The 15,538-nt window shown below is 34.5% G+C and overlaps 1 protein-coding gene and 1 long non-coding RNA gene across 2 annotated transcripts; both read left to right on the plus strand.

Annotated features, from left to right (window-relative positions):
• The first annotated feature begins 147 nt into the window (after positions 1–147).
• On the plus strand, positions 148–1,993 carry LOC132254216 (uncharacterized). Its single transcript, XR_009466488.1, has 2 exons — positions 148–283; positions 1,775–1,993. It is a non-coding gene; the product is annotated as an uncharacterized LOC132254216 (long non-coding RNA).
• A 282-nt stretch (positions 1,994–2,275) lies between these two features.
• LOC132254155 (uncharacterized) lies at positions 2,276–8,787 on the plus strand. The gene is made up of 3 exons (XM_059738831.1): positions 2,276–2,376; positions 2,428–3,347; positions 8,569–8,787. The coding sequence occupies exons 1-3, from the start codon at positions 2,276–2,278 to the stop codon at positions 8,592–8,594; spliced, it is 1,047 nt and encodes a 348-aa protein (XP_059594814.1). The 3' UTR covers positions 8,595–8,787.
• The last annotated feature ends 6,751 nt before the right edge of the window (positions 8,788–15,538 follow it).

Genomic DNA, 15,538 nt, shown 5'->3' on the forward strand with positions numbered 1-15,538 from the left:
TGTATATCCTGTTTTATAACTTACATTTAGGTTGGTTATGTAACACCCAAGCATTTTCTCTTAAGGGTAATTTAGGAAATTGTTATTAATAATTAAATTAATTGATTAATTAATTTAATAAAGTGGAAGAGGGGTAAAAGTGTAATTTTACGAATAAATACCCTAGGTATAAATTAGAAATTTTATTCTTTCCCTTCTTTTCAGAATAGAGTTCATGTTCGCAGAATTCCAGAGAACGTAAGGTTGGAGTCAGATTTCAGGGTTGAAGAACAAATCTCTATAGGTAAGATTCTAACCCCTAGTTTAATATTTTAGATTCATTAGTTAATTTCAAACACAGTAGATATATTTTTTTTGGAAAACCCCAAATCTAGATTAGGGTTAGATTATTTTTTTTTAATTCGTTTTAATATCAAATAGTGAAAATTTAATATTTTGATTTTAGTATTGGAATTTGGGAGATCTTAAGTTTTATTAGAAAAAAAAAATTGCTTGGAATATTTTGATTTTAGGTTAGGGTTAATTAAAATAATAATAATAATAAAATAAAAAGGAGGAAGAACGCGTGTGCACTGAAAGGAAGGAAGGAAGGAAAAAAAAAAAAAAAAAAATGGGGGCATGCGTACTGTGCTACTGGAAGCATTAAAAAAAAAAAAAAAAGTGTGTGCGTGTGCCAACCTGCATGTATATATATATATATATATACATATATATAATGAATCATCATTAGACAAAAAAAAAAAAAAAAAAAAAAAAAAAACTTTGCTTTTTGGTGTGTACCCGAGATGAGGAACTTTTTGGTGTGTAGAGGAATGGTATTTTTTTTTAAATAGTAATAATAGATTTAGCAAAATATATATATATATATATATATATAGAGTTTTATAATGAAATAAAATTGTAATTTAATTAAATTAGTAGTGTGTTATTAGAAATAAATTGGGAATTTATTAGTTTTATTTAAATAAGGAATAAATTAGTTAAATTATAGATAAATAGTAATAATTGTTTCTCTTATGTTATATTAGGTGAAGAGTAGATTATATTTTTTTCAGAATTATTCTTCCCCCAAGCTTTCAAGGACTTCTTTTGAGGTAAGGGAAGTTAATGTAATATTTATAAAATTAAATTATTTTGTACGTTATTTTGAATTGTGGAAAAGAAAATGATATTTTGTTACCATGCATGGATCAAATTGTTTTGCACTAAATGTTATGTTGGAATATTTTGTTTTGTTTATGACACAAAAATATGGAGATATTATGTTGTGTAAATTTGAATACTTGAACAAAAACATCACTCTGGTTTATTTGGCCCTTGTCAACGGGATATAATAGTTGACTATTCGGCCCTGTCAACGGGATATAATAGTTGACCTTTACATTTCATGGTGGGAATGTAATTGATTTGGACCCCAGCCTCTAGGGGTTTCGGTTAGAGGTTACTAGTACTAGTAGTGTTTGGTTCCGTCCACCAGGAACAATTTGAGGCTAGCCACCCATTTGAAAAGTCCCACCTAACTGGGCATTTGATATTTGATAACCAGAGTAATGAAACTTGAATGAATTTGATTGAATCTTATGTGAAAGTGTTTGAATTTGATATGAAATTGGTTGGTTGAATTTTGAATATATTGGTATTTTTGGAACTCTGATATTTGATGAGAAAAAAAAAATTGATATCTCCTATTTGAAATGAAAATATTTGATCCATGAATTGCATTAATATTCCTTATTGGGCTGTGAGCTCATTCCCAATTGTTGAAAAATTTCAGGTACTCTTAGTTCGGGTGAGGAGTGATGGCTAGGCTGAAGAATGGTCATCATTAGGATTTGACTTAGGATTTTATGTTGGATTTTGTTTAACTGTTAGTTATGTTCATTTGGATCATTTGATATTTGGAAGTTATTTGGAAATTGAATTTTGAGGAATTTAGATTTTGTTCCGCTACTCTGAACAGGTATTTGGTAATTGGTAACATCTAGTTACAATATGATTGTTCGGGTCAGATTATACTTTAAGCCTTCGGGTTTGAGGTGTGAAATGACCGTCACGCCCTTGGAGTGGGTCTTGGGGCGTGACAGAGTGGTATCAGAGCACTAGGTTGTGATCTTGATGGGAACTTGTTTAGTGTACCTTTGGGAATAGATGAGTGACGTATTAGTTTAAGTTTCAACTTCATCTAGTCTGATTCCTTTTATTCCTTACAATTCTGATTTGTTTATTTGACTTCTTAGTGACTAATTTAGTTACACCTATTGCTTTATAGGACACCATGCCACCAAGGAGACCTACATCTTCCCAAAACAGTCAGGCTAATGATGATGTACCTCCAGTTGAGGGTTTGCCTCCCGTGAGTGCAGAAGGGATCTATAGGTATCTTGGGACACTAGCTGGTTTAGTTGAAGGCCAAGCTTGAGCTGTTAGGACTAATGTTCAAGGACAGTCTTCATCTTCTAGGGGTAGCTCTTTTGATGACTTCAAGAAATTGGGTCCTCCTTACTTTTCTGGTGCTACAGATCCCATAGAGGCAGAGGCTTGGATCCTTAAGATGGAGAAATTCTTTGGTGTCATAGATTGCTCTGAGGAGCAAAAAGCCTCTTATGCAGCTTTTATGTTAGATAAAGAGGCAGATCATTGGTGGCGTATGACTAGGAGACTTTTGGAGGATCAGGGACCCATAACATGGAGACAATTTAGGGAGGCTTTCTATAAGAAGTATTTCCCTGACAGTGTTAGGCGGCAGAAGGTGGGAGAGTTTATTCGTTTGGAACAGGGGGATATGACTATGGCTCAGTATGAGGCCAAATTTACAGAGTTATCACGTTTTTCCCCACAGTTGATTGCTACAGAGGAGGAAAAGGCATTAAAGTTTCAGGATGGATTGAAGCCTTATTTGAAGAACAAGATATCTATTTTGAAGCTTGGTGTCTATTCAGAGGTTGTTGACAGAGCCCTTATAGCAGAGAAAGATAATGAGGAGCTTCATCAGTATAGGGAACAACAAAGGAAGCGAAATAGGAGTGATGGTGCTCATGGTAATCAAGCACAGCGAATGTCTACATCAGGAAGAAATCAGAATAAAGGGAAGGCAGCGCAGAATTTAGATGGGGCTTGTCCTACTTGTGGTAAGAAGCATGGGGGTAAGCCATGCTATAGAGAGACTGGAGCTTGCTTTGGTTGTGGGAAGCAAGGACATTTGATCAGAGATTGTCCAGAGAATAGGAAGTTCATCACTGGGAAGCCTAAAGAGGAAAATAAGGAGGATAAACAGAAACCCAAAGCCCAAGGACGGGTGTTTGCTATGACTCATCGAGATGCTCAGGCCACTTCTGATGTGGTGACAGGTACTCTCCGAATCCACACCTTATTTGCTAGAGTCTTGATTGATCCTGGATCAACACACTCTTTTGTTTTAGTATCTTTTGCTGGTTTGTTGGGTTTGCCTGTTGCTAGCATGGACTTTGATTTGATTGTTGCTACTCCTATGGGAGATTCTGTTGTGGCTAGTAGAATGCTTAGAAATTGTATTGTGATGATTGGTTATAGGGAAATGCTAGTTGATTTAGTACTCCTTGACCTTCAGGATTTTGATGTGATTTTGGGGATGGATTGGTTAGCTTCCTACCATGCCTCTGTTGACTGTTTTGAGAAAAGGGTGACGTTTAGTATTCCTGGTCAGCCTAAGTTTAGCTTTGAAGGGAAGCATGTGGACAGACCACTGCGTATGATCTCAGCCTTGCGAGCTAGTAGCTTGCTCAAGAAGGGTTGCCAAGGATTTTTGGCGAGTGTGATGAGTAATGAAAGTGATTTGAAGTTGGAAAACATACCCATAGTAAGGGAGTATCCTGATGTCTTTCCAGAGGATTTGCCTGGCTTGCCACCAGAGAGAGAGGTGGAGTTCACTATTGATCTGGTACCAGGAACAGGTCCTATGTCTAAGGCCCTATACAGGATGGCACCTGTGGAGCTTAAGGAGTTGAAAATTCAGCTTCAAGAGTTATTAGATAAGGGTTTTATCAGGCCTAGTGTTTCACCTTGGGGAGCTCCTGTTCTATTTGTAAAAAAGAAGGATGGCTCAATGAGACTTTGCATTGACTATAGGGAGTTGAATAAGGTGACAGTGAGGAACAAGTATCCCCTTCCTCGAATTGATGATTTGTTTGATCAGCTACAAGGTGCTTGTGTGTTCTCTAAGATAGATCTTCGATCGGGTTATCACCAGTTGAGGGTTAGAGGGGAAGATGTACCCAAGACTGCTTTTCGAACTAGGTATGGGCACTATGAGTTTCTTGTTATGCCTTTTAGTTTGACTAATGCACCTGCTGCTTTTATGGACTTGATGAATAGGGTATTCAAACCCTATTTAGATCAGTTTGTGGTGGTTTTTATAGATGACATCTTGGTATACTCAAGAAGTAGAGAGGAGCATGAGAGCCATTTGAGTATTGTATTACAGACCCTTAGAGATAAGCGGTTGTATGCTAAATTGAAGAAGTGTGAGTTTTGGTTAGACCGAATTTCTTTCCTTGGGCATGTGGTAAGCAATGATGGCATCTCAGTTGACCCTGGCAAGGTAGATGCTGTAGCTAATTGGAGAAGACCTAGTACTGTGACTGAGATTCGAAGTTTCTTGGGACTTGCTGGTTACTATAGGCGGTTTATAGAAGGGTTCTCTAAGATTGCCTTACCTTTAACTAAGTTGACACAGAAGGGAGTTAAGTTTGAGTGGTCTGATGATTGTGAATGTAGCTTCCAAGATTTGAAGAATAGATTAGTGTCAGCTCCTATTTTGACTATCCCTTCAGGTTTAGGAGGATTTGTGGTGTATAGTGATGCCTCTCATCAGGGTTTGGGTTGTGTTCTTATGCAGCATGGGAGAGTTGTAGCTTATGCTTCTAGACAGTTGAAGCCTTATGAAAGGAACTACCCTACTCATGATTTGGAATTAGCTGCTGTGGTTTTTGCACTTAAGATCTGGAGACATTTTCTGTTTGGTGAAACTTGTGAGATATTCACAGATCATAAGAGTTTGAAGTATTTATTTTCCCAAAAGGAATTGAACATGAGACAGAGGAGGTGGATTGAACTACTTAAGGACTATGATTGTATTATTCAGTATCATCCTGGGAAAGCGAATGTTGTAGCTGATGCCTTGAGTAGGAAGTCAGTTGGTTCTCTAGCAGCTATTAGAGGCTGTCAAAGGCAGTTACTTGAAGAGTTGAGGAGTTTACAAGTCCACTTTCGAGTTATGGGCTTAGGAGCACTTGTAGCAAATTTCAGAGTACAACCAGACTTAGTTGGGAGAATTAAGACCCTACAAAAGAATGATTCCCGATTAGTGCAAGTTATGGAGGAAGTTAAGAGGGGCAGTAAGCCTGATTTTGTTTTGTCAGATGATGAGATCTTGAGATTTGGGACTAGACTTTGTGTCCCAAATGATGAAGACTTAAGGAGGGAGCTTTTAGAGGAAGCTCATTGTTCCAAGTTTACAATCCACCCAGGAGGGACAAAAGATGTACAAGGATTTGAGGCAAAACTATTGGTGGTCAGGTATGAAGCATGATATTGCACAATTTGTGGCTTAGTGTTTAGTGTGTCAACAGGTGAAGACTGAACATCAGCGACCAGTAGGGTCTTTGCAACCACTTGCTATTCCTGAGTGGAAGTGGGAGCATATTACCATGGATTTTGTGATAGGATTGCCAAGAACCTTAGGGGGTAATAATGCTATTTGGGTGATTGTTGATCGGTTGACAAAGTCTGCTCACTTTTTGCCTATGAAAGTCAACTTTTCTTTAGATCGTTTAGCTTCTCTTTATGTGAAGGAGATTGTGAGAATGCATGGAGTACCAGTTTCTATAGTGTCTGACAGAGATCCTCGTTTCACTTCTAGATTCTGGCATAGTCTACAAAAAGCTTTGGGCACTAAGTTGAGTTTTAGTACTGCTTTCCATCCTCAAAACTGATGGCCAATCAGAAAGGGTAATTCAGGTTTTGGAAGACTTGTTGAGAGCTTGCATTTTGGACCTGCAAGGTAATTGGGATGATCATTTACCTTTAGTAGAGTTTGCCTATAACAATAGTTTTCAAGCTAGCATTGGGATGACACCTTTTGAGGCATTGTATGGTAGGAAATGTCGATCTCCTATTTGTTGGAATGATGTTGGAGAAAGGAAACTTTTGGGCCCTGAACTTGTGCAGTTGACTGTTGAAAAAGTTGCTTTGATTAAAGAAAGATTAAAAGCAGCTCAAAGTAGACATAAGAGTTATGCTGATCGTCGTAGACGAGATTTGGAGTTTGAGGTGGGTGATCATGTGTTCTTGAAAGTTTCACCTATGAAGTCTGTGATGAGATTTGGGAGAAAAGGAAAACTTAGTCCTCGTTTTGTGGGTCCGTTTGAAATATTAGAAAGAGTAGGCACTTTGGCATATAAAGTAGCCTTACCCCCAAGCCTGTCTAAGGTTCATAATGTGTTTCATGTTTCGACTCTAAGGAAGTATATTTATGATCCTTCTCATGTTGTGGAGTTGGAGCCTATTCAAATTTTTGAGGACTTGACCTATGAAGAGGTACCCGTTCAAATTGTGGATGAGATGGATAAGATACTACGACATGCTGTTGTCAAGTTGGTAAAGGTCCAGTGGAGCAATCATAGTATCCGAGAGGCCACTTGGGAGTTAGAAGAAGAGATGAGAGAAAAACATCCTCAATTATTTCAAGACTCAGGTATGTCAAGTTTAGAGGACTAAACTTTTGTTAAGGAGGGGAGGATGTAACACCCAAGCATTTTCTCTTAAGGGTAATTTAGGAAATTGTTATTAATAATTAAATTAATTGATTAATTAATTTAATAAAGTGGAAGAGGGGTAAAAGTGTAATTTTACGAATAAATACCCTAGGTATAAATTAGAAATTTTATTCTTTCTCTTCTTTTCAGAATAGAGTTCATGTTCGCAGAATTCCAGAGAACGTAAGGTTGGAGTCAGATTTCAGGGTTGAAGAACAAATCTCTATAGGTAAGATTCTAACCCCTAGTTTAATATTTTAGATTCATTAGTTAATTTCAAACACAGTAGATATATTTTTTTTGGAAAACCCCAAATCTAGATTAGGGTTAGATTATTTTTTTTAATTCGTTTTAATATCAAATAGTGAAAATTTAATATTTTGATTTTAGTATTGGAATTTGGGAGATCTTAAGTTTTATTAGAAAAAAAAAATTGCTTGGAATATTTTGATTTTAGGTTAGGGTTAATTAAAATAATAATAATAATAAAATAAAAAGGAGGAAGAACGCGTGTGCACTGAAAGGAAGGAAGGAAGGAAAAAAAAAAAAAATAAAAATGGGGGCATGCGTACTGTGCTACTGGAAGCATTAAAAAAAAAAAAAAAAAGTGTGTGCGTGTGCCAACCTGCATGTATATATATATATATACATATATATAATGAATCATCATTAGACAAAAAAAAAAAAAAAAAAAAAAAAACTTTGCTTTTTGGTGTGTACCCGAGATGAGGAACTTTTTGGTGTGTAGAGGAATGGTATTTTTTTTTAAATAGTAATAATAGATTTAGCAAAATATATATATATATATATATATATATATATATATATATATATATATATATATATATATATATATATATATATATATATATATATATAGAGTTTTATAATGAAATAAAATTGTAATTTAATTAAATTAGTAGTGTGTTATTAGAAATAAATTGGGAATTTATTAGTTTTATTTAAATAAGGAATAAATTAGTTAAATTATAGATAAATAGTAATAATTGTTTCTCTTATGTTATATTAGGTGAAGAGTAGATTATATTTTTTTCAGAATTATTCTTCCCCCAAGCTTTCAAGGACTTCTTTTGAGGTAAGGGAAGTTAATGTAATATTTATAAAATTAAATTATTTTGTACGTTATTTTGAATTGTGGAAAAGAAAATGATATTTTGTTACCATGCATGGATCAAATTGTTTTGCACTAAATGTTATGTTGGAATATTTTGTTTTGTTTATGACACAAAAATATGGAGATATTATGTTGTGTAAATTTGAATACTTGAACAAAAACATCACTCTGGTTTATTTGGCCATTGTCAACGGGATATAATAGTTGACTATTCGGCCCTGTCAACGGGATATAATAGTTGACCTTTACATTTCATGGTGGGAATGTAATTGATTTGGACCCCAGCCTCTAGGGGTTTCGGTTAGAGGTTACTAGTACTAGTAGTGTTTGGTTCCGTCCACCAGGAACAATTTGAGGCTAGCCACCCATTTGAAAAGTCCCACCTAACTGGGCATTTGATATTTGATAACCAGAGTAATGAAACTTGAATGAATTTGATTGAATCTTATGTGAAAGTGTTTGAATTTGATATGAAATTGGTTGGTTGAATTTTGAATATATTGGTATTTTTGGAACTCTGATATTTGATGAGAAAAAAAAAAATTGATATCTCCTATTTGAAATGAAAATATTTGATCCATGAATTGCATTAATATTCCTTATTGGGCTGTGAGCTCATTCCCAATTGTTGAAAAATTTCAGGTACTCTTAGTTCGGGTGAGGAGTGATGGCTAGGCTGAAGAATGGTCATCATTAGGATTTGACTTAGGATTTTATGTTGGATTTTGTTTAACTGTTAGTTATGTTCATTTGGATCATTTGATATTTGGAAGTTATTTGGAAATTGAATTTTGAGGAATTTAGATTTTGTTCCGCTACTCTGAACAGGTATTTGGTAATTGGTAACATCTAGTTACAATATGATTGTTCGGGTCAGATTATACTTTAATCCTTCGGGTTTGAGGTGTGAAATGACCGTCACGCCCTTGGAGTGGGTCTTGGGGCGTGACAGGTTATATTTAAGGAAACTTGTAAAAGTTGTTAACTTGTTAATGCAATCACTCTTTCACAAAAACATTGTCCTTCTCTATTGTTTTCTAGGATGGTATTAGAGTAGCTATCAACAATTATGAAAGATTCTTTAACCTCTATCCTAGATGCTTCTTCATCTTCTTCAAAGTTTACTTCAAACACCTCTAATCCTTCCATCTCAATCAGGCTTGATAACAATAACTCTCTTTTCTAGAGACAATAGGTTTTTGTTGTGATCCTATGTTGAGGACTTAGTTCTAACAAGTTTGAGTTTAGTTTATGAGTTCTAGAGTTGTAGGGAATATAAACTTAGATTTCCTTGATTAGGGATAGCAAAATTGGTTATTAGTTGATTGCTCCCAAATATGTATGTCAGAGTATTGTTTCCTAAGTATAATGTTTGTAGTTTTAAAATCCTGGTGAGCTGGGTGTTGAACAATAATGAGGTGTTCTTAAGGTGCAAGGGAAATGGAAAGGTTTGGAAAATAGTTGAAATTTTTGAGGCAAATTCTTTCTTTCAATTGCTTGAAAAAACAGGTTCATGAATTTTGTGCAAAATCAAAGGAAAATCTAAGTGAACTTAAGATAAAATTTAACTTAACAAAATTTGAGAAAGTGCTGAGGATAGGGGGATCCTTTGGACTCCATTCTTTTCATGAAAAGACCCATAATTAAGCTAACTCAACTAAGACTACCTATAAGTGCTCTCAATTGGAGAATTTTCAATGTAAACACAATTTAATTAAACCAATGTCACATACTTTTTAATTAGACCTTTTTGGGAAATCCTTAAAGCTCTCACAACCTATTTTCTTGTCAAATTGTAGCATTAAAGGCTCAATAATAGTCGCCTCAAGTTAAAATTACTTTCCCCATTCATTGCTTGAGATATCCTCAAAGTGGCCCTTAAAACTCCAATTTTTAAGCATGAAGCCATGATTTTTTTTTAATTTAAAATAAATGACGTCCTATGATATCCTTGAAGCCTCCACTATCTATCTACTTACCAAATCATAACATTAAGAGTTCAATAATGGTCGTTTCAAGTCAAAATGACTCACACAACTAAGTGCTTGAGAAACCCTCAAAGGGGTCTTTAAACTTTAATTTCCAAGCAATAAGGTATAGTCTTCTAATTAAAAATGGAGAGGTCCAACTTATAAGCTGATTATATCATTAAATACCTAAGATTTTGGGGTCATTCCATGGGCACAAGGGAGATCCTAAAAACCCCTTTCTCCTTAACCTAAATCACTATTTAAAAGATATGAAAATGGAGTGAAAATGAAGAATAAAAATAGAGCATTAAGAAATCATTATTAAAACCCAAGATTCAACTTCAATATTGTATTGAACCAAAGCTTAAAAGTAAGTGCATCTAAGTATAATAAAACAAAATAAGTTTGAGAGATTATAAAACAACAAAAAGGAGCAAAACATTACAAAGATTGAAGTTGTAATATCAAGTTCCAAGGTTAGAGGTTGAAGAAGAGCTCCCTACTAAGGGGCATTGCTCCTACCCCTCCCCTAAATCCCCCTTCTCCAATTTCAAAATCCCTTTAAATAGGTTATGTTATGTTGCGCTAACCGGCATATGACGTGGAGACATCAAAATCAAGGTGGAAGATACAATGGTGGTAAAATAAAAGTCTAAAAATATGGGTCCCACATGTTATAAGAGGTCTAGAGAAAAATAATGACAAACCTGGATAAAATGGAGCCAGGTTACAGGGTGGTGCCATCTTGATGCCATTTTTTTTTTCTAGTAGGAGAGTCTTCTAAAACCCAAAATGGTTGCACCATTGTGAAAAATGGTGCCAGGCAATAGGGTGGCGTCATCCTATCATTATTTTCTCCATAATGCTTCTTAAGTACTTTTCAACACTTTTCCTATTTTTCACCAATTCTTCCCGATTTTTACACATAGGAAAATGTGTTGGGAACCTTGTATTACTTTGTTCCCAAGCCCTAGATCATATAGGTACATGTAATCTACCCTAAGCCTCTAGATCCTATGCATTAAAATAGAAAATAACATTTTTAACAATAAAGGATCTAGACTAAATGCTTTAGAAAACTTTACATTTGATTTGGATGTTCCCAAATTGATTCCTTTCAATATAGAATAGATTTGTTGCCACATCCTAAGGTCTTCTACCCAATGGCTCTGACTTGATCTTAACACTTCAAATGTTAGTCTATTGGAGGAAGGAGGCTATGACTCTCTTTTCTGGATGGTAGAAGATGACTCTCTTGAAAATCCTAACCCCTAATGGGGTATTTATAGGGTTCCCTAACAAGGCTTGAGTGACTTAAGCCCACCAAGGGCTTGAGTTAATTAATAGCCCAAAATGGGTCATAATTGATTAATTAACTTCATAGAGTCATCTAATTAATCAATTAACCCAATCTAGAGATCTTATTCACTAATCCTTATGCAACTTCATGTAATTAACAAAATGCTATTATACACAAAAGTGAATCTAGAACCAATCTAACCTTCATAAATCGTGTCATCAAAGTATATGAGTTTGAGCAAGGACCAATGAGACCCATAAGAGTACTAGCTTCCTTAGAATCCAATTCTGAAGTTGATTTAATATCCCACTATAGAGAATCAACTATACTCCAATATCTTATGTAAATAACAACTAGACAAGGCTTGGGTTTGTGACCTATTATCCACTATATGCAGACTTCTCATGAATTAGTACTCGTAATTTAATAAGATAGTGCTATTACCTATCAAAATTACATTCCCCTCCTTAAATTATAAATCCCATTGTGATCAATTGACATACTTTAGCTCCACAGAGCATATGTTAAATTTCCACTAAAAGAAATGTTGTAACCATAATTTTCTAGATCACATGTCCTTTGGATCACCTAATGGGACACATTACCTCAAACTTATAAGATATTATGGTGTCTTTATTGAGAATATCTGTTGCTACCAACCTTTATCAATAGTGACCCAATCCATAGGGATATGTGACCATTTTAAGGTCTCACCTATAGGTCAAAGCCTCCTGTTAATTTTGACACAAACTCAATATCCTCTCAAGGTTGAGAGTTCATATAGTGTAGTAGCTTGATGAATCATGACAATTGATAACTTCACATCATGATTCACCATAGGTCTTGTTTAATGTGTATTGACCATACACATTAGTGCACTCACCATGGGAAACTTATCTCGACTGCCAAAACAAGTCATCTTTCCAATTAGAAGGTAGTGCACTATAGTCTCTACTGGATTGCCTAATATATGAACTAATCGTGGATAAGTTATTCAGCTACTTACAAGGAACTCATGACTTGTATCATTTGTATAATTCTTAATATACCTAATTCATGTACAATGTAAGAGATATAGACATGTATGCTCAGATAACCAATTAATGCATATGAGATAATAAATGAGAAACCAAGAAATATAGATAAATAAAATTATAAATGAATCTCAATCTGTTACATTATGTCATGATTTCTAGGGTTCAATCCTAACAAAATGATGTTCAAATATTCTAAAAATTAGTAACATTGATCTTCAAAGAGTCTAGAATTTAAAATTTTTTATTTGAACTCATTTGAAAATCTTTAACCCCCTTAACTATCCTTAAATTTTTGATTGGTCGAAATAAGATAATGTCATTAATCTTCATACAAATTTGAGTTTTTAGCTCTACTCATACTATGCTCTCACCTTCGAGATGTCTTAAAAGGATCCCAAGATTATCATTATTCATAAAAGTAGTTTTAAATATAAAAGAATAATGAAAAATATGAGAAAGCCAAACATATGAATGGTAGCATACAATTAAATAGTTTGAGAGTGCGGTTTTAATGCTAAAATCAAACTTAAGATATAATTTTTGCCTACATTACCATGCAATTTATGACATCAATTACAATCCCAACCAATCCATTGCTAGGTTATAGCATTGCAAGTAGATATAAAAATTAAATCAAGTTGAGAATACATTATATATATATATATATATATATATATATATATATATATATATATATTTATGCAATCACCACTAAAAACATCTTACTTTTAAGAATCATTAAATAGTCTTTTGTGCACCTTAACTTATTTGGATAAGATTGTGCAAACCAAATCACATTATTAATCTTAAATTCAATCACTTGTTAAGATTGAAAACCTATTGTCCTAGGTTTTTCCTAAAACCACCATTGTTAGCCTTCAAGTTAAACTTTTTAGATTTTCTTTCGTGTTAATTTGCATAGACAAGAGAGGCAAATATCTATGCCTTTTTATCTAAAAAATTTCCTCATTCATGGATCCCACTTTATTCATAACAGTGGTTGGTGCTCTTCATTACATAACACTCATAGGCTTAAAAATCTCATATGTTGTTAATAAGGTTTGTCAAATCATGCATGTCTAAAAAACAATTGATATTAGCAAGTAGGGAAACACATTATTCACTACTTGATATGTAGAATACATCATGGTTTAGTTATTTAGCCTTCACTCCTGCATGGAATTAGTTTAATCACTTTCTTGAATGTAGATTAGGCAAGTTGCCGGGAATCTATAAATATTGTTGTTATTTTAGGAAAAATGATAAAATCTGATATTTATTTTTAAATTTAGATTTAGTTAATTAACTTCCTTATATAGGGAAGTTTCTATTTTCAAGCTAGAGAAGGCTCTATATAAACTTATATTATATCTCTTTGTGTTTTGATTTAGAAAAATGGATGAATAAAAACTTATTTTCCTCAAAGCCTAAGTGGTATCAGAGCATAGTGTCACAGACTTAGTCATTTCCTAAGCTCGTGCGGTACTTAGACAAGTCAAGACACTTGATCTTGCTAAGTCAACCTTACTCCTAACGCTTAGCTTGCTAGGCTAAGATGCTCACGACTCGAAAGCTTAAGAAGGCGTAGTAGGCAACTCTTAAGGAATAGAAGCTTTTATTACTCAAGGAAGCCTTTACAAGTGCTTTAGGAACTCCTTTGCTTGGTTAGGAAGTGATTTGGGTGGTGCCTTGGCCAAATGAGGCATTCACCTATTTATAGGCACCAATGGAACTCTCTGGAACCTTGGAGGGTTCCTTACATATCAAGAAGATTCTAGAATGCCCTACACAATTCTATGTACAACCCTATGTAAAAGAGATCTTTAGAATTCTCTAGAAAGCCTTGGACTCCTCTTATGTCTTCCACCATAGTGTAGAGATGTGTAGACATCTCTAGGCATCTCTAGAACCTTCCTCACTCATCCCTCCAATGGCTTAGTGTAGATGGCTCCAGGAGTCTCCAGAAGCTTCCTAGGCTCTATATAAACCCATGAGGAGACTCATTTGAAGCATTCTGTGACAATAGGCTCTTTTTCATAAAATTCCCATTGTAAAGATGACTATGATTGGGGTTAACGAAATCCATCCTCCTCAGTTACAATAGAATATGGCCAGGAAAATCTCGTTGCTTTCTTGAATGGACTTGATATTTCATCATTTAGTTTTACCCTTTAATTAATAGTTCATAAATTGAATGGTAAGAATTATTTAGAATAGGCCTTGACTATGAACTAGCAATCGATAGAAAAGGAAAACTTAGACATTTAACTGGTCAAGTGAAGAAACCAACCATAAATGATCCAAAGTTGGTAGTATGGAGGTCAGAAGATTCCATGATAACAACTTGATTTATCAACTGGATGGAGCCAAAAATAGGGAAGCCCTATCTCTTCATAAAAATCGCTAAGAAAGTGTGGGAGACAATTTGAGAAACATACTCAGATATGGATAATTTTGCTTTGATATTTGATTTAAAATAAAAGTTATGATGATCTAAACAAAGAGATTATGGTGTGACTAAGTATTATAACGAGATGTTGATTTTATGGCATGAGCTAGATTTGTGTTATGAAGAGGAATGGAAAAATCCTAGGGATAATGCGAGGTACATGAAACGAGTAGAGAATGACAGAGTCTTTGTTTTCTTGATGGGACTCAACAAAGACCTTGATGAAGTGAGAGGTCGAATCTTAGGGAGAAAACCATTGCCATTTCTCTAAGAAGTTTTTTTGAAGTTAAAAAAGAAGAGGTTAGAAGATCCTTTATAGTGAACCTTGAGTCACTAAGGGATAGTTATGCCCTTGTTACTAAAGGGTTTGATCAAGAAAAAGAAAAAAGGAATTTTAAAAAGGGTGATAAACCATGGTGTGTCCATTAAAAGAAACTTGAGTATACTCGTGATGCTTGCTAGAAGATTCATGGGAAGCCATCAAATTAGAAGAGGAAACTTGGTGGGGAGAGTCATCCTAACCAAGTAGGAAGTGATGAATAGGGACAACAACCTTTCTTAAAAACATCTCCATTTACTAAGGATCAAATAGAGCATTTGTACAATTTTTTCAATCTTAGGTCTTTTTAAATTAATCCCCTTCTTGTTCCTTAGCCTAGAAAGGTAATCATTTTCCCACAACCTTTGTTAGCCTTAATTCAAATTGCCCATGGATCATAGATTTCGGTGCAATCAATCATATGACTGGTTCTTCAATGTGAAAATTTTGAACTTACAAAGTATCAACGTGCATTTTTTCCTTCACAACCTTATAAAGCCTCCAAAGCCTTTTTTGTAGTATATATTTGATCAATAG

Source organism: Vitis vinifera, chromosome 8 (genome assembly GCF_030704535.1).
Source record: "Vitis vinifera cultivar Pinot Noir 40024 chromosome 8, ASM3070453v1".
NCBI classification, from domain to species: Eukaryota; Viridiplantae; Streptophyta; class Magnoliopsida; order Vitales; family Vitaceae; genus Vitis; species Vitis vinifera.